At 36.4% G+C, this 26,358-nt stretch overlaps 1 protein-coding gene across 1 annotated transcript in view; it reads left to right on the top strand.

Moving 5' to 3' along the window:
- The window catches only part of LOC123527416 (mitofusin-2-like), a 371,163-nt gene that overhangs the window by 133,447 nt on the left and 211,358 nt on the right, over positions 1 to 26,358 (top strand). Inside the window, exons 8-9 of the mRNA XM_053523313.1 lie at positions 3,031 to 3,139; positions 13,971 to 14,226. Of these exons, the coding sequence (XP_053379288.1) occupies positions 3,031 to 3,139; positions 13,971 to 14,226 (365 nt within the window). The remainder of the gene's footprint in view (positions 1 to 3,030; positions 3,140 to 13,970; positions 14,227 to 26,358) is intronic.

Here is a 26,358-nt window from a genome sequence, read left to right as displayed (position 1 = left end):
TCTTTTTATATCTTGGTGTATCTTCCTTTTAAAGTAGAGGTGTCTTATTATACGCCCGTTTGAAAAACGGGACGTATTATGGGAACGCCCCTGGCGGGTGGGCGGGCGGCGTCCACAGACTTTGTCCGGAGCATATCTTCTTCATGCATGAAGGGATTTTGATGAAACTAAAAATGGCACAGTTGTTCACCATCATGAGATGGCGTGTTATGCGCAAGAACCAGGTCCCTAGGTCTAAGGTCAAGGTCACACTTAAAGGTCAAAATTCAAATTCAAGAATGACTTTGTCCGGAGCATATCTTCTTCATGCATGGAGGGATTTTGTTGAAACTTGGCACAATTGTTCACCATCATGAGACGGAGTGTCATGCGCAAGAACCAGGTCCCTAGGTCTATGGTCAAGGTCACACTTAGAGGTCAAAGGATACAAGAATGAAAACTTTGTCTGGAGCATTTCTTCTTCATGCATGGAGGGATTTTGATGTAACTTGGCACAATTGTTCACCATCATGAGACGGAGTGTCATGCACACGAACCAGGTCCCTAGGTCTAAGGTCAAGGTCACACTTAAGAGGCCAAAGGTCAGATGCAATAATGACCTTGTCCAGAGCATTTCTTCTTCATGCATGAGGTATTTTGATGTAACTTGGCACAATTGTACACCATCTTGAGACAGAGTGTCATGCGCAGGTCCCTTCTTTAGAATTACTTCCCTTTGTTGTTACTATAAATAGCTTATATTGTAACTTTTTCATTACTAGTCGTAGGGAAAAATCGAGACAACTTTTCTGTAGTACAACATGCATGTTACATCCAATTTTGAGGTGTATTTTGACCTATCTCTCCCTGGTGAGGACTTTTGTGTGGAAATTTTTTGGGGAGGGGGATTTTTTTTTTTTTATTTTTTATTTTTTTAAGATTTACTTCCCTTAGTTGTTACTATAAATAACTTATATTGTAACTTTTTAGCTCACCTGTCACATAGTGACAAGGTGAGCTTTTGTGATCACCCTTCGTCCGTCGTCCGTCCTCAGTCCGTGCGTCCGTGCGTCCGTCCGTGCGTGCGTCAACAATTTCGTGTCTGCACGATAGTGGTTTCATTTATGATTTTATTTTAACCAAACTTGCACACAACTTGTATCACCATAAGATCTCGGTTCCTTTCTTGAACTGGCCAGATCCCATTATGGGTTCCAGAGTTATGGCCCCTGAAAGGGCCAAAATTAGTTATTTTGACCTTGTCTGCACAATAGCAGCTTCATTTATGATTTGAATTTAATCAAACTTACACAAAACTTGTGTCACCATAAGATCTTGGTTCCTTTCTTGAACAAGCCAGATCCCATTATGGGTTCCAGAGTTATGGCCCCTGAAAGGGCCAAAATTAGCTATTTTGACCTTGTCTGCACAATAGCAGCTTCATTTATGATTTGATTTTAACCAAATTTGCACATAACTTGTGTCACTATAAGATCTTGGTTCCTTTTTTGAACTGGCCAGATTCCTTTATGGGTTCCAGAGTGATGGCCCCTGAAAGGGCCAGAATTAGCTATTTTGACCTTGTCTGCACAATAGCAGCTTCATTTATGATTTGAATTTAATCAAACTTGCACAAAACTTGTGTCACCATAAGATCTCGGTTCCTTTTTTGAACCGGCCAGATCCCTTAATGGGTTCCAGAGTTATGGCCCCTGAAAGGGCCAAAATTAGCTATTTTGACCTTGTCTGCACAATAGCAGCTTCATTTATGATTTGATTTTAACCAAACTTGCACACAACTTGTATTACCACAAGATCTTGGTTCCTTTCTTGAACTGGCCAGATTCCGTCATGGGTTCCAGAGTTATGGCCCCTTAAAGGTCCAAAATTGGGTATTTTGGCTTTTGCAGCCATATAGATACTTCATTTATGGTTTTATTTGATACAAACTTCCAAATATCTTCAACAACAATAAATCTTGGATTCCATGACATTGTCAAAACAGATCCGATCGTAGGTTCCAGAGTTACTTTATATCTGATTACCTCCCCTGATTGTAATCAAAATGGATTTATATCAGTAAGTACTTATAGGACTTATTTGAAATTTCATTATTGTCATTAGTTGGACCGAGCCAATCAGGGTAGATAACTATGGACTGATTTTATGTCAAATTACCTCCCTTTATTTCAAATTAAAATGGGTATATCTCTGTAACTAATGAAGATACTGATCTGAAATTTCATTTATGTCAACAGAATTATTTGGCAGATCCTTCTTTTGTTCACTTACAATAATTTTTTTTTTTAATTATTTCCCTTTTACGTTACTATAAATAGCTTATTTTTAGTAACTTTTTTATTATTGGCCGTAGGGAAAAACCGAGACCACTTTTCTGTGGTACAACATGGATAGTACCTCCAATTTTTAGGTGCATTTTGACATATCTGTACCTTGTAAGAATTTTTTTTTCTTTTTGGTTAAATTTCTTCCCTTTGTTGTTCCTGTCCTTTGGACTTAGATATTTCTTCTGAGGACCTTCTTGTCCTCAAGTGCAATGATAACAGGTGAGCGATATAGGGCCATCATGGCCCTCTTGTTTATAATTGACCGTACGGAAAAACCATGACCACTTTACTGTGGTACAACATAGATGTTACTTTCTAATTTTAGGTGTATTTTAAATTACAATAATTACTACACAACCACAGAATTAAAATTCCATTTGCAAATACAGGAGCTAGTGTAAAGAAATTTGTTATGATGGGCGTGTATTGTGACATCCTGACACTCTTGTTTAGATATAAACTCATTTTACTGTCAAATCGTGGAATAGTGGAGCGCAGTTACAGAGAGCTCTTGTTTTTCTTTCTGGTCTGGTAGCAATGATAACTATGTTTATGTGGAAGGATTTCCATGCTGAAATGTGCTATAGTACTCTATATAGAAAGTTCAGAGTTAAAATGCATTATATTAAAGCAGACATTGGAGCAGTGTGTAGTGATTTATTTTATATTTGTGTTTACATGATCTACTGTGTTACACTTTCAGCCCAGGCATTGATGTAACACCAGATTTAGATTTGTGGATTGACAAGTTCTGTCTGGATGCAGATGTTTTTGTACTTGTGTCTAATGCTGAATCAACTCTCATGCAGACAGTGAGTATTACTGGAAACTGTACAGCTCATTTACCTCCCAAATTATCACTGAACTTTGTTTTGGGGGGCACTTAAAGTTGCCCTTGTCCAACCATCTCTCTGTTCATCTGTCCGAATTTTAGTCGTTCATATTTCTAAAAGTATTTGACTCAGAGTCATCAAACCTCACAGGATTTTATTCAGCATGGGAAGTTGTGCACCAGAGATTTTAATTTGGATCTCACACAGCCAGACCAGAGTCATGGCTCTTGACTTAGTCAATAGTATGTATAAAAAAGGCTAAGTTTGTGTTGCATGTATCTCAAAAAGTATTTGGGGATTGTTATATAGTGTGTGAAGTTTGTGATTTCACTCAACCTGACTGGAGTTATGGTCCTTGACTTAGTGGAAAATACACAGTGCCTTAAAAAAGTGTTTAGTCATGAAATCATGTAGGAATATTATCCAGCATGTGAATTTGTGCACCTGTATATTTTTATGCTTTCCGAAGGGGAAGCATATAATTGCATATAGTCACCGCTTTGTCCATTCGTCCGACCTGTAATTATTGTCCGGAGTAGTTATCAGCAACCACTTGTTGGAATTTAGCGAAACTTCATAGGAAGCTTCACTATCAAGAGGAGATCTGCATATTGTCCTTGTGTTGGGGTCTGATGCTTTTTCACAAAGTTATTGCCCTTTGGTTATTCAACATTAGTATATTATATATATATATATAAAAATGTAAAATTCTGTGCCGGATCAAGTAAATTATAAAGAAAAAATAAACAACATTACATTTGCATACTGGTTTCGTTTGTTACTCATGAAGGCAAATAAAATAGTATGCCGTTATAAAATGTGTAATTGTTAAGCAATGTTATTTTTGCCTACACATGTGTAAGAACGCTATTTCATTGATATTTTCAAACCAAAACTTACTCAAAATTGATGACGTCACAATATTTACATTGTGTACACAAAAAAAACGTTGCTTAGCAATTACACATTTTATGATGCCATATTGTATTATTTGCCCTGATGAGTAATAAACGAAACCGGTAGGCAAATATTTAGTAACTCATGTAATGTTATTTTTTCTTTTTATATATATAATACTGCAAATGAATTTTTCATTGATTAACATGCACGTTATATAAAACCGTATATCCCGTGAGCGAATTTCCCCTTCAGTGGGCCCCTCTACACAGACGGTATATTTATATACCGTATTTTCCCGTATTAAGGCCCCCCCACTAATTAACGCTCCCCACCCTTTTTGGAGGGGAAAAAAGTCAACAAGAACGAAAAAAAAATCACCTACCTCATTTTTATATGTCAACATAATAAGTAATTATGTCTCCCCCAGGAGACATATTGTTTTTGCCCTGTCCGTCCGTCCGTCCGTCCGTACGTCACACTTCATTTCCGAGCAATAACTGGAGAACCATTTGACCTAGAACCTTCAAAGTTCATAGGGTTGTAGGGCTGCTGGAGTAGACGACCCCTATTGTTTTTGGGGTCACTCCGTCAAAGGTCAAGGTCACAGGGGCCCGAACATTGAAAACCATTTCCGATCAATAACTAGAGAACCACTTGACCCAGAATGTTGAAACTTCATAGGATGATTGTACATGCAAAGTAGATGACCCCTATCGATTTTGGGGTCACTCCATTAAAGGTCAAGGTCACAGGGGCCCGAACATTGAAAACCATTTCCGGTCAGTAACTTGAGAACCACTTGACCCAGAATGTTGAAACTTCATAGGATGATTGGTCATGAAGAGTAGATGACCCCTATTGATTTTGGGGTCACTCTGTCAAAGGCCAAGGTCACAGGGGCCTGAACATGGAAAACCATTTCCGATCAAAAACTAGAGAACTACTTGACCCAGAATGTTGAAACTTCATAGGATGATTGTACATGCAGAGTAGATGACCCCTATCGATTTTGGGGTCACTCCATTAAAGGTCAAGGTCACAGGGGCCTGAACATTGAAAACCATTTCCGGTCAGTAACTTGAGAACCACTTGACCCAGAATGTTGAAACTTAATAGGATGATTGGTCATGCAGAGTAGATGACCCCTAACGATTTTGGGGTCACTCTGTGAAAGGTCAAGGTCACAGGGGCCTGAACATTGAAAACCATTTCCGGTCAGTAACTTGAGAACCACTTGACCCAGAATGATGAAATTTCATAGGATGATTGGTCATACATAGTAGATGACCCCTAATGATTTTAGGGTCACTCTGTTAAAGGTCAAGGCCACAGGGGCCTGAACATGGAAAACCATTTCCGATCAATAACTTGAGAACCTCTCGACCCAGAATGTTGAAACTTCATATGATGATTGTTCATGCAGAGTAAATGACCCCTAATGATTTTGGGGTCACTCTGTTAAAGGTCAAGGTCACAGGGCCTGAACATTGATAACCAGTTCCGATCAATAACTTGAGAACCTCTCGACCCAGAATGTTGAAACTTCATAGGATGATTGAACATGCAGAGTAGATGACCCCTATTGTTTTTGGGGTCACTCCATTAAAGGTCAAGGTCACAGGGGCCTGAACATTGATAACCAGTTCCGATCAATAACTTGAGAACCACTTGACCCAGAATGTTGAAACTTCATAGGATGATTGAACATTGCAGAGTAGATGACCCCTATTGATTTTGGGGTCAGTCTATTAAAGGTCAAGGCCACAGTGGCCTGTTCATGTAAAATCATTTTTTGGAAATAACTTGAGATCCACTTGACCTACAATGTTGAAACTTAATAGGATGATTGGACTTGCAGAGTAGATGACCCCTATTTATTTTGAGGTCACTTGATCAAAGGTCAAGGTCACAGAAGCCTGAACAGTGACTTGAGAACCACTAGGCCAAGAGTGTTGAAATTTAGCGGGATGATTGGACATGCCAAGTAGATGATCCCTATTGCAGCCAACCATCAGTGTCTCTTTGACTTTTGCTCCTGACCCCTATTGACTTCTTGCCTATAGGACTTTGCATTGGGGGAGACATGCGCTTTTTTACAAAAGCATTTTCTAGTTTACAGTATGTATCCAATGTATTAAGAAATAAACACACTTTTAAACAGTCCATGTACTGTAAATCCAAAACGTTTATACTAAGTACGGTACGTATCCAATCATCAAATAGAAAATTAAATGGTAAATCCATTTTTGATTTGTTTTTGCACCACCCGCGCACAAGCTTCCTGTCGACTTTAAACAAATTTGCGGCAAAGTGTTAACCTTTTCTTCGGCAGTTTTAATAACTTTTAATTTAAAAGCTGGCACATAAGCAGCGTGTCAAACCACTGGCATTGTGTATTGCTACCCACATGTACTAAGGAAAATATTATCGGAGTACACAGCTGTTTGGGTATGGTCAACTGCAATAAGACTGTACTTAATTTTAAACAAGAAAATTCCACGAAAACCAGGTTTTCAATTGCATCATGCCAAACTTGACCTAGAAATGATTAAGACAAACATTCTAACCCAGTTTCATAAAGATTGAGTTACAACTGTGGCCTCTAAAGTGTTCACAAGCTTTTCCTTTGATTTGACCAGGTGACCTAGTTTTTGACCCCATATGACCCATATTCAAACTTGACCTAGAAATCATCAAGCCAAACTTTCTAAGTTTCATAAATATTGGGACACAACTGTGGCCTCTAGAGTGTTTACAAGCTTTTCCTTTGATTTGACCAGATGACCTAGCTTTTTATCGAACATGACCCAGTTTCGAACTTGACCTAGAGATCATCAAGACTAACATTCTGACCAAGTTTCATAAAGATTGGGTCACAAATGTGGTATGAGTGTTCACAAGGTTTTCCATTGATCTGACATACTGACCTAGTTTTTGATCCAACATGACCCAGATTCAAACTTGACCTAGACATCATCAAGACTAACATTCTGACCAAGTTTCATAAAGATTGGGGCGCAAATGTGGTCTCTAGAGTGTTCACAAGCTATTCCTTTGATCTGATTTACTGACCTAGTTTCTGATCCAACATGACCCAGTTTCAAACTTGACCTAGAGATCATCAAGACTAACATTCTGACCAAGTTTCATAAAGACTGGGTAAAAAATGTGGCCTCTGGAGTGTTCACAAGGTTTTCCTTTGATCTGAATAACTGTCCTAGTTTTTGACCCTACATGACCCAGTTTCAAACTTTACCTAGAGATAATCAAAAGTTTCAGAAATATACTGATTATAATAATCCTTTCAGTAAAATAAACATATTATTGTTAATAAAGATATTTGCAAGAGGAACCATCAAGATTTCAAAAAGCAAAGTGGTTTACTCTAGATGAGAATGGTTCTTCAGTTATCACCATTAAAAATCAGGTAAACAGATTTATGATCAGCAGCATAACACTTGACCACTAGCATGATGTACAAAATTATCCACGGGTAATCTAATAGCCATAGGTGCCAATCATCCCTTTGAGAGCATTTCGGATCGTACTAGACTGATAATTTCAACATGATTCCTCTGTGAAAATCTCTAAAATAGACTGGCTTTTGTCTCTATGAAATTAAATTCGTCAAAAAAGGAAAAATGTAGAAATATATTATTATCAGTCTAGTGGCTAGTCTACTGTAATTGGTCTGGTATATTGTGGAGGTGATTCACTTCGTATAAATTCACTATACTGTATATATATCTACAATATATTATTAGTTATAAAGGTTTTTGACAGGATATACGGTGGGATTATAGCCTGCTGAGATTCATATAACCCTCGGCGATATACGGCAGGTTTTTTGGGTTTTTTTTGTTTTGTTGGATTTAACGTCACACCGACACATGATAGGTCATATGGCGACTTTCCAGCTTTAATGGTGGAGGAAGACCCTATGTGCCCCTCCGTGCATTATTTCATCAGCGGGCACCTGGGTAGAACCACCGACCTTCCGTAAGCCAGCTGGAAGGCAGGTATTTAGCCTGACTGTGATTCATATAACCCGAGGCTATATGCCCACCGTATATCCCGTCCACCTCACACCTACAAGGAACTTGAACTACTTGATCCCAAGTAGACACCGTCGTTTATATGACTGAAAAATTGTTGAAAAAGACGTTAAACCCGAACACACACACACACACACACACACAATCTGAGATCTCATTCGCAATACCATTCTAACTCCTTTTTTCCAAGAACAATTCCCCTACACATACAGTCCAGACCCAGTTTGATTCTATTCACTGTAGATTCTGTGTTCAGTCCTCAAGAAGTTGGCTAAAAGTACATGTGACCCGAGGCTAAACAGCTGAGAATCAGAGATATAAGATTGAATGAATATGCAAGTTTAACTTCAGTTATCCTTTATTACAGTCATGTTCTTACTCGAGTAACACGAAACTAGCTGTAAATTTCCTTAAAACATTTATTATTCCATGTGTAAGTCCAATTTCTTCCGCAACCGAAAAAATGCAAACCCACCGTTGTCTTCGTATGTTTACGTGTCTCTTACGGAAATGCACGAAAAACAAGGTGCGCATTGAGGCACCAAGTGGGGAATTGAAAAAAAAGTAATATTTGTCAAGCTAAGGAAAATTGTTACTATTGAGACCAAATACGCAAATTTGCAGAATTATAAATTTGTTATAAAGGTTTCTGACGGGATATACGGTGGGCATATAGCCTCGGGTTATATGAATCACAGTCAGGCTAAATACCTGCCTTCCAGCTGGCTTACGGAAGGTCGGTGGTTCTACCCAGGTGCCCGCTGATGAAATAATGCACGGAGGGGCACATAGGGTCTTCCTCCACCATTAAAGCTGGAAAGTCGCCATATGACCTATCATGTGTCGGTGTGACGTTAAATCCAACAAAACAAAAAAAACCCAAAAAACCTGCCGTATATCGCCGAGGGTTATATGAATCTCAGCAGGCTATAATCCCACCGTATATCCTGTCAAAAACCTTTATAACTAATAATATATATGTAGATATATATACAGTATAGTGAATTTATACGAAGTGAATCACCTCCACAATATACCAGACCAATTACAGTAGACTAGCCACTAGACTGATAATAATATATTTCTACATTTTTCCTTTTTTGACGAATTTAATTTCATAGAGACAAAAGCCAGTCTATTTTAGAGATTTTCACAGAGGAATCATGTTGAAATTATCAGTCTAGTACGATCCGAAATGCTCTCAAAGGGATGATTGGCACCTATGGCTATTAGATTACCCGTGGATAATTTTGTACATCATGCTAGTGGTCAAGTGTTATGCTGCTGATCATAAATCTGTTTACCTGATTTTTAATGGTGATAACTGAAGAACCATTCTCATCTAGAATAAACCACTTTGCTTTTTGAAATCTTGATGGTTCCTCTTGCAAATATCTTTATTAACAATAATATGTTTATTTTACTGAAAGGATTATTATAATCAGTATATTTCTGAAACTGAATAATGGATTTTAAAAGTTTCTTACAGCATGTCATTATCAAAAGCACGTTTTAAAAGATATGTTGAGTTCAAGTTTATTCAAACAATAAAGAAACTGCATTGAGTAATACAACTGTTCAAAGGTGTTTATAAAACCGAGACTTGTTGTCCCGTCGGAAAGCCAGTTAATAGTTTGTGTAGGAATTTTCACAGACATTTTTGTACTAAGTAGTCTAAACTCGTGTGCATAGACAAAATTATGAGAAAGCTGTACCAAAATTTAAAGAAACACAAGTGTCAGCAAAAATGATTTCTATTCAGTGACCAAGCACCGTACTGCAGTCACTGCAGCACCAAACAAAAAAAAGATGGTTAATGTTCTTAACAAAGATTAATAAATAACGAAACTATTCAAGATCGATGCATATATGGTGCACCGTTCTAATTGCCAGATATCTAATGCTAATAGCTAAATACAATATTCTCTCTTTTATAATAAATGCGAAAATTTCAAATACCTAATGTTTATTGCTGAAAGATAATGCTAATTGTCCATTGATTTTATGAAATAAAGATCATGTCTTTTGAGTATGATTTGAAGCACTGCAATGTTCTACCATGTCAATGCTAACATCGGACAATACATGTAAATCATTCCGCTTTGAATGGAGGGCCGGTGCGCCATGCTAATTGCCGAATGTCAATTTAATGCTAAATGCCAATATCTTAATGCTAAATACCAATTATTTAAAGCTAAATGCAAAATATCTTAGTAACTTATTTGTCATTTAGCATTTGGTAATTAGCATGGCGCACCGTCCTTTCATAGTACTGTTTTGCGATCGCATTTGACAAGTATGACTCAATGTTTAAGATTTACATTTGGCATTAAATATTTTGCATTTGGCATGTGGCAATTTCAAACGAAAGGGCAGAGGTATAAAGATAACTTCCAAATGCTATATATTTTATGCCAAATATCAAATGCTTACTTGTAATTAAAAGTATTAAGCATTTTTGAAGTTAAAATGAAGTATCGGGTAAATTGAACAAGTCTTCCAAGAAACTGTACTTTTATCAACTACATAGCAAAAAGACTGGCGATTAATTGAACAAATGCATGTACCTTATAAGAGATATGTAATTGAATGTTAATATGTAGAGTTACCTTTTCAACACCATAAACATTTTGAAACCAAATGTCTCTATTTAACATTATATTTTTTTACGTATCAATTAATTTTTCATTTTAAAAACATTTAGCTCTGCTAATCTTTACCAAAGATTATACAAGTCTGGGGCTTTCTTGATTTGTAAAGAAGTACATAACTATTTGGAGTTAATTGAAGAATATAGTATGCAACGTGCGAAATTTGCACAAATAAGAAACGTATTAGAATTATAAGCTTAAATGTATTTCTAACTTTGAGACTTTTCTATCTTCTGCAGAAATACCAATTCTGATGAACAAAATGTGCTTTCATGTATTAACATACAGATTTTTAAAGCTAAAAACTTCAAATACAACACTTTAATATGCATTTATTCAGCCCTGAACCTGGATATTCATTTATGCATCAAGATGTGATACCACTATATTATATGTGCATTCCGTCTTTGAACTTACAAATATCGCCAATGCTAACTTTTCCGCTAACAGTTCAGGGTTGGGGCATCTGTTCTACTCCTTTATTGTCAGTTACAGTTTAATTCCATATGTCCATTTTATGACAAGACATAGGAAATGTGTATCTTTCAGATTTTCCAATCTAACTTCAAGTACCAAGTATAGACAAATGAAATTCATTTCTGATAAAATTTCAACTCAGCTGACCCCTGCAGTTGTAAATCCCTGCTACCAGATGGTATCAATGAGTTACATAAACATGTGGCAGTAAACCACTGATCTTTATCAGGTAGGCTGTGGTCAGTTCTTGACATTGATTGATAACAAACCTAAAAAGAGGTTTGTGAATTTTCGGATTGTACTAGACTATGATATTGGACATAGAATATAGACTGGCTCAGTTCACTACATTTAATCATAAAAATGTAAAAAAGATATATCATAGTCTAGGAGCTAGTCTACAATTACGGCAAAGCGCCTAGCAGTACAAACGAACGCGCACATGCCACAGCAAGTCCACTATCCCAAAAAGATTAGTTTCGATGCTGTTTTATATACGAGCCTGAATTGTACTACACATTTGTACTGGTTCAACATTTGCATAATACTCAAATCTCTGTTTTCATGTGTCACAAATCAGTAGTGACATTTTAGTCTCTTTAACTGACTGGGACCAGAGAAGCTATATTTTTATGCCCCCGGCATCTACTGATGCGGGAGGCATATAGTAATTGTCCTGTCCGTCCGTACGAGGTTAACCAAATGGGACCGTTTCGTCTAGCATCAATACCCCTAACTAGAATGACTTGATACTAATGCAGATGTAACCTGTGACCATTCCTCATCTTCAGTCATCACCTGACCTCAGTTTGACCTTGAACTTGACATTGTTTTGGACTTAGGTTGCTTTGTATTGACAAGGATGCCACCGGGGGCATCAAGTGTTTATTGAACGCAGCTCATTGTTTCTCTCTGATAGTTAACTGTATCTCAAGGATACATTGAATATATAGAGATAGTTTGCATTAAGGGATATAATTTAATTCAGAACAGTTGACTTTCCCATATGTGAGATCTGCTTGGATACAAGTTCGCATTATAAATTATTATATAGTAGAGAGAATTTATACGAACTAAATCACCACCACAATGTACCAGACCAGTTACTGCAAAACGCCTATATAATGGTTAGAATTTAGTGAAATTTTATTTCGCACTTTATGATCAAGTTTGCCCGAAATTAAGTCATTGTACTAGTCAAGTAATTAATGAGTGTGAATCAGGATAACTGTACCCTAACCTGTCCTTTGATGATTTTCACATTGCAAAACCCAAATGATTATAAACACAAAAGTGTGGGGGGATAGTTTGAAACACCCTTCTATAGATAAAATTTATATCTTGTATCTCGATATAAATTGAATGCCAGTATTATAGGCTCGGTTGATACATCATATTGAACACTTATTATGTCTCCCACCACACAGTGGTGTGAGAGACATATTGATTTACTCCAGTCTGTGTGTGTGTCTGTGTCTGTGTGTGTGTCTGTCACAAAGCTTGTCCGCACTCTTAAGTCGAACATTTCTCATCCGATCTTCACCAAACTTCAACAAAATGTGTCTGACAATACGTGCTCGGCCAAGTTCGATAACTAGCCAAATCGGCCTAGGCACTTCGGAATTATGGCCCTTGATTTACTGAAAACACTCAGATTTATTGCGCAGTTTTACCCCTAAACCGGCGCCTATACTACTAGTAGTATAGGCGTCCTTTTGGTGTCAGGAAAGCGCATGCACATGTGGATTAAGTAAACAGTATATAAAGACTGACTTACTGTTTAGTTGATTAGGCAGTTGTGGGAGACATGCGCTTTTCTCAAAAGCATCTCTAGTTTATCGGTCAAAATATTGAGTAATTAAAAAACATCAAAAAGTACATTTTTTGTAACCTTTCCCAACTTTCATTTTAGCATATTTATGCAAGCTGAACTCATTGTTGGTATACAACTATTGAGAAGTTTTTTTACTGTGTGTAATACACAAGATATGTATATTTTGACTGCTAGCTTTAAAGGCACCTGCCAACGGACATGATGGGTCATATGTAAATGCAGCATGCTGTTAGGAAACACGTTTTTCATTGGTTATTTATTTTTATTCACACACTGGCAGGAACTAAGTTTACCCGGAAATCACAATGTCACACTGGTGATTTTCCATCCTGCGAGCAAGTGTGACCTAATTTACTTATGGAAAAATATATGTATATTGACTTAATTTCTTTTTATTACTTTCAAAGATCAGATAAGTTTCCTTTCAGTTTCAGTTTTGAGGCAGTAAAACAACTAGCTGGGATATACTTATTTCTCACGCAACAATTTTCAATAGTGCATGCTTATTTTAGATAATCATAATTATCCTAAACATAAGCTAGCTAACATGTTGTCTGCAAAATTTTGGAAATTGATACAAATATCTTTTTGACCATTCCAGCCAATACACACCCTTACTGAAAACCATACATCTGTGTGGCTGATTTATTTTGAGGGACCTTCACAAATACGCAGGACATTTCTGCGGTTTCATTCTTTGATTTTTTTTTTTAAATAAAAAGATGTCTGGGCGACATAAAAAGGAGGGGGCAGGCGGGGATGATAATCTAGGAATTAATTTATTATTGCCTTAGTAAACTATATGTGCCCAGTCAGTGAATTCATCTTTTGTTCTTTAATATTTTGGGAGCATCCATTAGTTTTACCGATGTTTTCTTGTTTGTTTCTCATAGGAAAAGAATTTCTTTCACAAAGTCAGTGCAAGATTGTCCAAGCCAAACATATTTATACTTCAAAATCGTTGGGACATATCAGCTTTTGAAGATGATGTTGATCAAGTGAAACAGCAACACTTAGATCGTAATCTTCAGTTTTTGTGTGACGAGTTAACATTGATGGATCATAAAGAGGGTATGGAGAGAGTGTTCTTTGTTTCATCACGGGAGGCACTGGCTGCACGTCTAAAGGAGAGTGGGACACCTACACCAAGTAAGAATGATGATTCATTAGGTACTAGCAGAGTAACTAAAACACAGAGGGACACCTACACCAAGTAAGAATGCTGACTCACTAGGTAATAGCAGTGTAACTAAAACACAGAGGGACACCTATACCAAATAAGAATGGTGATTCATTAGGTACTAGCAGTGTAACTAAAACACAGAGGGACACCTACATCAAGTAAGTACATACATGCCATATCTCTCGCTGGGAGACTTTTTCTCCCGTATTTCCAGTGTATTTCCCGGTCTCCAGCCGGGACATGAAAACCTCCCGTAAAAAAATAAATTCAGAAAAAAGTCCTCAGTCGAAAAGTCGTATCTGGGACCCAATGTAGACCTTTAGAAAATACTTGAAATTCAATATCGAGTAACCCGGAAATACTCTTCAAACATAATTTTGATAGTTGTCTATAATCAGCTTGTTTACCGAGAGAGACACGCCTAAGGCATTAATTATCTTTCCACATACTGTCACCATCTGCAAACAATTAGCCATTTAATCTTACCAGTAGGCAATTGTAAACATGTGCATTCGAGATTTTAGACTGATTCAATAACATCAAAGTCGCTGATCCGTAGTTTTAAAAACAATATGTAAACCAGTCTTAAGGTATTAGATCACTAATAGTAATGTTTACAAAATGGCCTTTGCTTGGTTTATTCTGAATGGTAACCGTGTTCTGCACTATTTTGCAATTTTTAAACAACTTTTACCGTGCCGTTTTTTATAAATTTAGTATAACTTATGGTATCTCCTCAAGCACAAGTAGAGACAAATTTCAAAGTGATAGCCACTACCCAAAACGTTTGCAGAGAACTCATTTTACCATTTATTTTAATAAAAGAAACATCAAACTATTGGTAAATAATTATAAAACACAAAATAAAAATATCAATATCATTTTTTCTATGGTGCCTCAAGTAAACGGATTTAATGAGACAGAATTCATACTTCAACATTAAAAAAATAAGGTCGAATGCTGTGTTTCTGTTTTGAATTTTGCTTACTCCATTTAAAAATAACCTTAGGGCAGACGTAAAACCTACCTAAATTTCTTCCACAATATATAATCTAAGAGTGAAAGCAAACTAGAGAACTTTCACCGCGTGTAACTCAATATTTTTAAAGATGTGTAACTCTACCCCTTCTGTTTAAATAGTAAATTCACTTTGAACCCCAAGAAATCGCTTATAAGATTCATCTTTTTCCATTTTTGTACAAGAAATTAATAATAAGTCTTGAAAGAAGTAAAAACATACTAGAAAAAAAGGAAAATAAGGAAAAAAAAAATTTGGTCCCAGTAGGGCTTGAACCTACGCCCCCCTAAGAATTGCAGTAAAGTAGGTTTATGATAGGAATTGAATACTCTTCAAAAAGGAGGTTCTCTATTAGTGATCTAATACCTTAAAATTACGTCATTTTACCGCCACCTGCCAAAGTGTACTTTCGTTTTCGCTGACCTCAATATTTATCGAGCCATCAGAAGATGAGACAGGTTAGTGCTAACACAGAGTTCATGCTTCTCAATTTAAATACTTGCGCAACATGCAAAAAAATCAACCACGATTTAAGAAAAATTGGCGAGTTAATGTCTACACAGAAATTCGGACAAACATGAATTCGGATAAGTGAATTTTATGAAATAAATTGCAATTCATACTGCCCAAAGAATTGACTGCCATTCCTTTGTGATATTGTCATGTTGCAATAATTATCAGGAGAAGAATTCCTAGTTTAAATACATGTAGTTTTAATCTAAATATGGACAATCCAGCAATAGAACGACTTTCATTTTTGTTGTAACAACTTCATTTCTGAAAAGAAATGAGTGCCCTTAAAAGACTGTTTTGACATGATATCTCCTCAATCTTTTGAGTATTGTATGCTTAAACATGTCAAAAAGATCTCTCTCCAGATGCAGAAGCATCAGCACATAAAGCAAAAACAAAGTTCCTGGTTCAATCTTTCATGGAATTCTGAATTTCCCATACATGCCATGTGTCCCGCCGAGAGTCTTTTTCTCCCGTATTTTCAGTATATCTCCCAGTCTCCCACCAGGACATGAAAACCTCCCGTTTCTCGAGATTTTAGACTGATTCAATGACATCAAAGTCGCTGATCCGTAGTTTGCTAAACAATATGTAAACCAGTCTTAAAATTACGTCATTTTACCGCCACCTGCCAAAGTGTACTTTCATTTTCGCTGACCTCAATATTTATCGAGCCATCAGAAGATGAGACAGGTTAGTGCTAACATTGAGTTTATGCTTCTCAAATTAGATACTTGCACAGCATGCAAAAAAAAAAAACTACCACGATTTAACAAATATTGGCGATTTAATGTCAGACTACACAGAATTTCGGACAAACATGAATTCGGATAGTGAATTTTATGAGATAAATTGCAATTCATACTGCCCAAAGAATTGACTGCCATTCCTTTGTGATATTGTCATGTTGCAATAATTAAGGTATTGGACCCGTAATAGCTTACCTCCTTTTTGAAGAGTATGCAGTTCCTACCATAAACCTACTTTGACTGCAATTTTCAGGGGGGCGTAGGTTCAAGCCCCACTGGGACCAAAAATTTTTTTCCTGTATTTTCCTTTTTTCCTAGTAAGTTTTTACTTCTTTCAAGACTTCTTATGGATGTATTGTACAAAAGAGGAAAATTTTCATTTTATAAGCGATTTCTTGCTGATCAAAGTGAATTTACCTCTGAATCAGGAGGGGTAGAGTTAGACATCTTTAAAAATACTGAGTTACATGCGGTAAAAGTTCTCTATTTTGCCTTCATTCTTTAGATTACATATTGTGGAAGAAATGCAGGTAGGTTTTACTTCTGCCCCAAGGTTATTTTTTAATGAAGTGAGCAAAATTCAAAACTGACCCAGAGGATTCGACCTTAATTTTTCAATGTTGGAGTTAGAATTCTGTCGCATTAAATCTGCTTACTTAAGGCACCTCAGAAAAAAATGTTATTTACGGTTTTATTTTGTGTTTTATAATTGTTTAACAATAGTTTGTTTTTTCTTTGATCAAAATTAATGCTGTAATAAATTCTCTGCAAGTGTTTTAGATAGTGGCCATCACATTGAAATTTGTCTCTACTTGAGCTTGAGGAAATACCATAAATTATACAAAATTTACAAAAAACGGCACGATAAAAATTGTTTAGAATTTACAACACAGTGCAAAACATGGTCAACTTTAAGAATATACCAAGCAAATGCCATTTTAAACATTACCATTACATGTAGAGCTATTGCACTAGCCCTGGCGTCGGCATCAGTGTCGCCGTTGGTTAAAGTTTTTGATAAAGTCAAATATCTTTGTTACTATCAAAGCTATTGACTTGAAACTTAAAATAGGTATTTACTATCAAAGTCTACACCAGGAGAAACAATCCCCATAACTCTGATTTGAATTTTGACAGAATTATGCCCCTTTTTAACTTAGAATTTTTTATTAAAATTTTTGGTAAAGTCAAATATCTCTGTTACTATCAAAGCTTTTGACTTGAAACTTAAAATACTTATTTACCATTAAAGTCTACACCAGGAGAAACAATTCCCATAACTCTAATTTGAATTTTGACAGAATTATGCTCCTTTTTAACTTAAAGTTTTTAAAAAAATTTTTTGATAAAGTCAAATATCTCTGTTACTATTAAAGCTTTTGACTTGAAACTCAAAATAGTTATTTTCTATCAAAGTCTACACCAGGAGACACAATTCCCATAACTCTGATTTGAATTTTGACAGAATTATGTCCCTTTTTAACTTTGAATTTTTTTTATGCAAAGTCAAATTTAGATCTGCACTGAGAAAAGCTTGACCTTGACTCCAACATAGTTTGTTGTTTAAACAACTACACAGAGAAGAATTTCCCATAACAGAATTTTTGACAGAAAATCTCCCTTTTAACTTTGAATTTTCTTAACATGGAAAAAGATCAATTCAAGTCTCCAGAAGCGAGCATCCGACTAACGCAACAAACTCTTGTTCAACTTTCATGAACGAATTTCTTGAAATAAAGGGAATAATATTATGATTATTAATATGTTGTCCATCATTTATATAGACACCTTTGATGATTTTCTTCAAAAGGCTTTTACAAAAAATGGCAAAAAACAACCAAATACGTATACAAAAGATAGGCAAAATTTCCCATTAACCAAAAATCATGAATGAACACCTTGGGATAATTTAAAACAAAAAATCAAACACACACTTGGCTCCAAAAAAAAAAAAACTTGAGAATATTCATAAAACGGCTATTTATCGTCGTTAAAAATATGAGCAATAAAAGTTGCCCTTTTTGACCACTTTAGAAAAGCCCTGTTGAGGCATCTCCCTATCTTGACCAGGAAAAGAGAGTATAAAGCTCATTGGACAGGGGCACTAAAACCGATGGCCCTACATCATGTATGATTTTACTCAACAGTACTAGCGTGTCTAAGACATAGGGTCCTAACAGTAAAACATTTACTATCCCTAATACTAGCAGGGGACTGAGTGAATACGCCGTAAAAGATCTCATAGGTCCCGAACCTAACACACCTAGGGGTTTCACCTGCAACCAAATGAAGATCTACCTTAGGAAGCCGGGTAATGAATACACGGGGCCTACTTAAATTTATGACGCTTAGCTAGCAGTGTCTAAGACAGTTGACAACTTAAATAAGTGTGCCCTTATGGTATACCACTTAACAAAATTACAGAGGTCCTACACCTTGAAGTAACCTCTGTATATAAGGGTGACAAAACTGGGAAAGGCATACCTCTGTATGTGACTATAGGAAGCAGTGTCAAAACCAGGGGCCCGCACAAACGAGTTGACTTATTAGGGTTTCATACACGGCTAGACAAAACTGAGGATTCCTACACAATTAGATGATTTATCACATCAGGACCTCACAGGGTAACAAACATGGAGGAACCTATCAAAAGATTACTCATTAGTACAGCAGTGACTAACACATGTGGAACTCACCAAGAAAGGACCAATTATCAGTCAGACAAGCACCCCAATCCACAAAAGATCATTCTTGGCCACAGCCCTATCGTCTAAAAAAGAGGGTCATAAATAGAGAGTCATCAGGTACTACAGGGATAAAACCAAAGGGGCGTCTACATAAAAAGGATTACCATGGTATAGCTGTTAAAAACAAGATAAAAAGTATTCTTTGGTACAGCAGTGAACTAACCCGGGGCACACCTAGATTTACTCAACGCAGGCTCGGGGCACTCACCAAAACAATGTCTCATTAGGATAGCGGTCACAAGAGGATGACCTACACCAAAAAGTGCTTTGTCTCTGTACTCCAAAAAGCGACCTAACCATGTATGATGATCATCGGGGTCGAAGCAGGGAAACTTTATACCACGAGGACTTTAACAAATTTTACCGGCGAGAAATAGTGGGGGGATGACATTTATTTATCAAAGCCACTCAGCTAAAAAACATTGTAACAGACGCAGCCCCCTTTTAGCACATTTTATCAAGTCGCACAAGAGCCATCAACTTTCCTTTTTCTTTTAAAAATTTTTAAATGAAAGTATTGTCTTAAAAGCCTAGTTTTTGATGTTTCGTTCACAGACCTTGAGTTTTTGAGGTTCTTTTTTAGCACTTTTAAACCCTCTTTTTTACCATCAACAAATTCATTTATCTATTTATATGTTGTTTCGTGGCAAATACTCATCTAAGAATTAATCAAAGCATGTTAGGGTAAAGGGTCAAGTGCAGGAATGTTTAAATATTTGTAAATTTTTGAGCCTTTTATCGAATGTTTTTCAAGAAATCAAGACAATTGCACTTAGTGGTGTAAAACAGAAATTGATGGCCCATTAAAAGACTGTTTTGACATGAATGACTCACCGAATCCCCTTATTGAATATTGTATGCTGTAAAATGGAAAAAGATCACTGTTGACCAGAAGTGCAGAAATCAACAATCTAACACAAACTACCCGTAAATCTTATGGAAATTTCAATTATATTAGGATTTAACTTCATGCCTATAAGTAAATCATGCATTTTTGAAAAACACAACTGTTTGGGTCATCATAATTCAGTAAAAGATGACTTGAAAGTTAATAATTTTCCTGCGCTATTTGGCGAAAACGAATAACAATCTCCCTTTTTTTTACCATATTTTCCCTTTAAGAACCTTAATGAGGAAATTCCATTTTTGACAGTTGAAAAATATCATAGTATGACTTCCTTGACATTTTAAGCTCCCTGTAATATGACAATGCATTTTGTACACAAGCCTTGGGTTTTGGTCCGTCCGTCTCCCTCCAATTGCTTGGAACACTTGAGTCAATTTTTTATGAAAACGGCTATTTAGCGCGTAAATATGAGCGAATAAAAGTCTCCCTTATTTTTACCCAAATCTCCCTTAAAAAAAGCCCTGTTGAGGCTAATCTCCCTTATTGACCATCTGAAAATATGGCATGTATGTAAGTATGATGACTCATTAGGTACTAGCGGTGTAACTAAAACACAGATGGACACCTACATCAAATAAGTATGATGACTCATTAAGTACTAGCAGTGTAACTAAAAGACAGAGGGATACCTACACCAAGTAAGAATGATTACTCATTAGGTACTAGCAGGGTAACTAAAACACAGAGGGACACCTACATCAAATAAGTATGATGACTCATTAGGTACTAGCAGTGTAACTAAAACACAGAGGGACACCTACATCAAATAAGTATGATGACTCATTAGGTACTAGCAGGGTAACTAAAACACGGAGGGACACCTACACCAAGTAAGAATGATTACTCATTAGGTACTAGCAGGGTAACTAAAACACGGAGGGACACCTACATCAAATAAGAATGATTACTCATTAGGTACTAGCAGTGTAACTAAAACACGGAGGGACACCTACACCAAGTAAGAATGATGACTCATTAGGTACTAGCAGGGTAACTAAAACACAGAGGTACACCTGCATCAAATAAGTATGATGATTCATTAGGTACTAGCAGTGTAACTAAAACACAGAGGGACACCTACATCAAATAAGTATGATGACTCATTAGGTACTAGCAGGGTAACTAAAACACAGAGGGACACCTACACCAAGTAAGAATGATTACTCATTAGGTACTAGCAGGGTAACTAAAACACAGAGGGACACCTACATCAAATAAGAATGATTACTCATTAGGTACTAGCAGTGTAACTAAAAGACAGAGGGACACCTACACCAAGAAAGAATGATGACTCATTAGGTACTAGCAGTGTAACTAAAACACAGAGGGACACCTACACCAAGTAAGAATGATTACTCATTAGGTACTAGCAGTGTAACTTAAACACAGCAGGACACACACCAAATAAGAATGATGACTCATTAGGTTCTAGCAGTGTAACTTAAACACAGAGGGACACTTGAACCCCCAACATTTCCTACAGGGGCAGACAGAAAATAGTGGGAGGAGCTACATTTTGTTACTCAGAAGCAGTAGCTAAAAATAACCATTGTAAACACAGGTAGCTTGTAGCAGACGATCTTTCAAAATACAGAAGAGCATGCAACTTACTTGCTGTTTTCAGTTGTAAAAGTTATTAATCCAATTTTTGTAAATATTTTCTTTAAAATCACTAGTTTTTCTTTTCTTCACAGGTACTTGATAAGTTTTAGTGGGATTTCTTTTATAAGACACTGTTCTACTGGAAGTAGATTCCCTATCAATGTTATCATTCCAGTCAACAAAGCAAAATTTATTCTCATTTGATATGTTGTTTCGTTTGAGAAATTATTTAATTAAGTCCAAATTAATCAATATGAATGTAACACTAGGACTGTGAAACACAGTGTCAAGACATGAAATAAAAATTTGGCGGAATTTTTGGAGGCCTGTTTTAGTCTGACAATGTATTATCAAGAAAGTCAAGATAATAGGCAATTAGGGAGGACTGTCAAAACAATACACATTCATGGCATCAAATTTACTGATAAGTTTGTGGCACTTTGCAACTGGACTTTCATACCAGATTATTCCCAAATTCAATTGAAAATAATGCATTGAGTGGGGAAAATGGAAAATAGTTACTGTGGAAACAGAACAGTCAGAAATTACAACTTATTTATCTAACACAAGCTACAGTAAATAAACACTTATGTACTACATTTACAAGTTATATAATAAGTATTTATTCACTTCATGCACATAATAAGTGTAAATCATTTTCTGAAATAAACACAAAGGTGATAAAAAAGCAGGTAAAAAGAGGTGACTGTGAATGTTGTGAATAATCTTCTGCTGCAGTATTTTTGTTGATAAACGAAACCACATGCTTATTCTGTTTACATTTCTCTGCTGTCTGAGGTTATGACCTCTAAGCCCCTCCCGGGAAATTCAAATTTTTGACAGTTGAGATTTTAAAAAAATCTATAAGTATACTTTCTTGACATTTTAAGCTCACCTGTCACATAGTGACAAGGTGAGCTTTTGTGATCATGCAGAGTCCGTCGTCCGTCGTCTGTGCGTCCGTCCGTGCGTCCGTCCGTAAACTTTTGCTTGTGACCACTCTAGAGGTCACATTTTTTGTGGGATCTTTATGAAAGTTGGTCAGAATGTTCATCTTGATGATATCTAGGTCAAGTTCGAAACTGGGTCACGTGCCGTCAAAAACTAGGTCAGTAGGTCTAAAAATAGAAAAACCTTGTGACCTCTCTAGAGGCCATATATTTCATAAGATCTTCATGAAAATTGGTCAGAACGTTCACCTTGATGATATCTAGGTCAAGTTCGAAACTGGGTCACATGGGGTCAAAAACTAGGTCAATAGGTCTAAAAATAGAAAAAACCTTGTGACCTCTTTAGAGGTCATATTTTTCATGAGATCTTCATGAATATTGGTCAGAATGTTCACCTTGATGATATCTAGGTCAAGTTCGAAACTGGGTCACGTGGGGTCAAAAACTAGGTCATTAGGTCTAAAAATAGGAAAACCTTTTGACCTCTATAGAGGGCATATTTCTCAATGGATCTTCATGAAAATTGGTCAGAATGTTCATCTTGATGATATCTAGGTCAGGTTTGAAATTGGGTGACGTGGGATTAAAAACTAGGTCAGTAGATCTAAAAATAGAAAAACCTTGTGACTTCTCTAGAGGCCATATTTTTCATGAGATCTTCATGAATATTGGTCAGAATGTTCACCTTGATGATATCTAGGTCAAGTTCGAAACTGGGTCATGTGGGGTCAAAAACTAGGTCAGTAGGTCTAAAAATAGAAAAACCTTGTGACCTCTCTAGAGGCCATATTTCTCAATGGATCTTCATGAAAATTGGTCAGAATGTTCACCTTGATGATATCTAGGTCAAGTTCAAAACTGGGTCACGTGGGGTCAAAAACTAGGTCAGTAGGTCTAAAAATAGAAAAACCTTGTGACCTCTCTAGAGGCCATATTTCTCAATTGATCTTCATGAAAATTAGTGAGAATGTTCAGCTTGATGATATCTAGGTCAAGTTCGTAACTGGGTCATGTGCGGTCAAAAACTAGGTCAGTAGGTCGAAAAATAGAAAAACGTTGTGACCTCTCTAGAGGCCATATTTTTCACGAGATCTTCAAGAAAATTTGGGTGAGAATGTTCACCTTGATGATATCTAGGTCAATTTTAAAAAGGGTGGGTCACGTGCCTTCAAAAACGAGGTCATTAGGTCAAATAATAGAAAAACCTTGTGACCTCTCTAGAGGCCATATTTTTGAATGGATCTTCATGAAAATTGGTCAGAATTTTTTATCTTGATGATATCTAGGTCACATGTGCTCAAAAACTAGGTCACTATGTCAAATGATAGAAATAACGACGTCATACTCAGTTCAGCACTGGGTCATGTGGGGATAGGTGAGTGATTCAGGACCATCATGGTCCTCTTGTTTGAAAAAATTAAATGCACCAATAGAAATGATACATATCAAAGTATAAATGTGCATGTTTTAATTTTTTTTCATTCAGGAGTTCTTTCAGGATTTCAAAAAAGGGTTCTCTGATGTTTACCATGCATATTTTATGTAAAAACCTGCCCCAGTGCCATCTTCCTGCTTTTATATCCCAGTTGGGGGTTTAAATAATTGCCTCGGTAACCTAGTGGTAGAGCGTCCACTTCGAGTGAGGGAGGTTGTGGGTTCGATCCCCGGCTGTGTCATACCAAAGAGGTAAAAAATGGTACTAGTAGCTTCCTCACTTGGCACTCAGCATTAAGAGGATAGTGCTAGGACTGGTCAGCTCGGTGTTAGTATAATGTGACTGGGTGGGGTGTCATGCCTCGTGTCTACGGTATGTTAGGCCAGAGTTTTTTTATTTTTCGTTTTAGGGGAGCGCCGGTCCTAAATATTGCAAAAATGGAATAAAATTACAATTCATTTTCCTGAGTTTTATTTTATTTTTTCCGCCGGTCGGTTGTTTACAGCCCCAAAGAAAATAAAATTAGTGTATTTCACCTGGACGTAATTTCACTGGAAGGAAGTTTAACGCGCGCAGTCTACTCGCCCGCTCGATTTGGCGAGTTAAGTCTGAGTAGGACGAGTAGACATCGCTGTGTACTCGACCGATCGGGCGAGTGTTTTTTTTACGTCCTTACTTTACCAAAATTCAGAAATTACATCTCCAAAACGTCAACAAACTTTGAGATGGTTCAGTGGCTACCTGGATTGACTGGAATTTACCCGCGAATCGTAAAGATATCAAAACGACTCATGCCGGTAATTTTCCATTCCACAAGCACGTATGACCTATCGTAATATCTAATTTACATCGACACGTACACAAAAACCGTGCATAGTGCATTCATTTTTTAACATTTTTGCTTCAAGTTTTCAACACCCCTTGAGAAATAATACTACTTGAATTCTATAATGATTTTAATAAGATATCGACAGAAATGTAGGCAAAATTCTATAAAACAGTCGAATTTTCATATAATCATTTGTAAAAATTCAAACAGCGCGATATTAGTTACTTATTTCTTTCTAAAAGTAAATAAATGATGAATACTATGGGCATAAAATTCAGACTTTTGACCAGAAAGTACAAAAAGCAGAATAAAAAAATCTTAAATAATGAAAAAGCGGCAGCAATTACAATACATGGAGTAAAACGATTTTTGGCAAACAGATTTCTGTTAGTGCAGCAGAATAGGTTACGTGACCTCGTGAACGTAAATAGAAATGCGATTTTAAAATAAAGCAATGTGATGTCACTGCGGTTTTTAATAAATTTTAAATGAATCTTTGTACTTGTATTTTTTGACCAACAATTTAAAAGTTTTTCTTGTCAAACAATAATGTAAATTCCTTGAGGGCAAATAGGTCACAGAGGTAGGATATCCACTATAGTAACTATCGTTTGAGACATTTACCTTTTATACCGGATATAGCACATTCGCTTTTGATAACAAATTAAAGAAGAAACTTTTTATTGATTTCTATTTCTCAGCAATTTTAAGAACCGATGCGGTACGATCAGACACTGATGTGTCACATGGCGCGAAAACATGACGTAATGCCATGACAGTCTCGAGCAAAATACCGCTTTGATCTCCACGATACTGACACACTTCTTAATTTTAGCTCTTTGAGACGGTGTAAATTGATCATGAAAACAAGGTCAATTACTTAGTTTATCAACTGAATAATTACCGATAATCTTTAACGTTTTTTTTTCTCTCTTTCAACACGGGTGGATGGACGATGCTTATTGTGTCCAAATTGAGCTGATGGTAAACTTCATTTAAATGATTAAATTACTAGTAATACTAAAGTGTAGTCTGGCATATCTATAAATTGTCTAAAGATTGTCTTCCTCGCATATTGTTTTCAATAGATTCAACTTAAAAGTTTGCCATAGAAAGGTAATACAATATCAAAGGTGCCTTGACATTAAATTTTATTCAAGACATTGTTTGCAGAAAAATAAATATTTGTACCAGCAGATTTTTTTTTTACATTTTTATTTCAATGGTGACCCCTCACACTTTACACAGGCTTAGGACTGTCTAAATAAAGCAGCTGGTAGTGTTGGCAAAATCTCAGACAGATGGTCCATTTCTTTTGTAACTTCAATAGAATTCATAAGTGTATAAA

This window comes from Mercenaria mercenaria, chromosome 14, assembly GCF_021730395.1.
Source record: "Mercenaria mercenaria strain notata chromosome 14, MADL_Memer_1, whole genome shotgun sequence".
NCBI lineage: Eukaryota > Metazoa > Mollusca > Bivalvia > Venerida > Veneridae > Mercenaria > Mercenaria mercenaria.
Note: the sequence above shows the minus strand (reverse complement) of the source record. Positions and strands in the feature narration are given on the sequence as shown.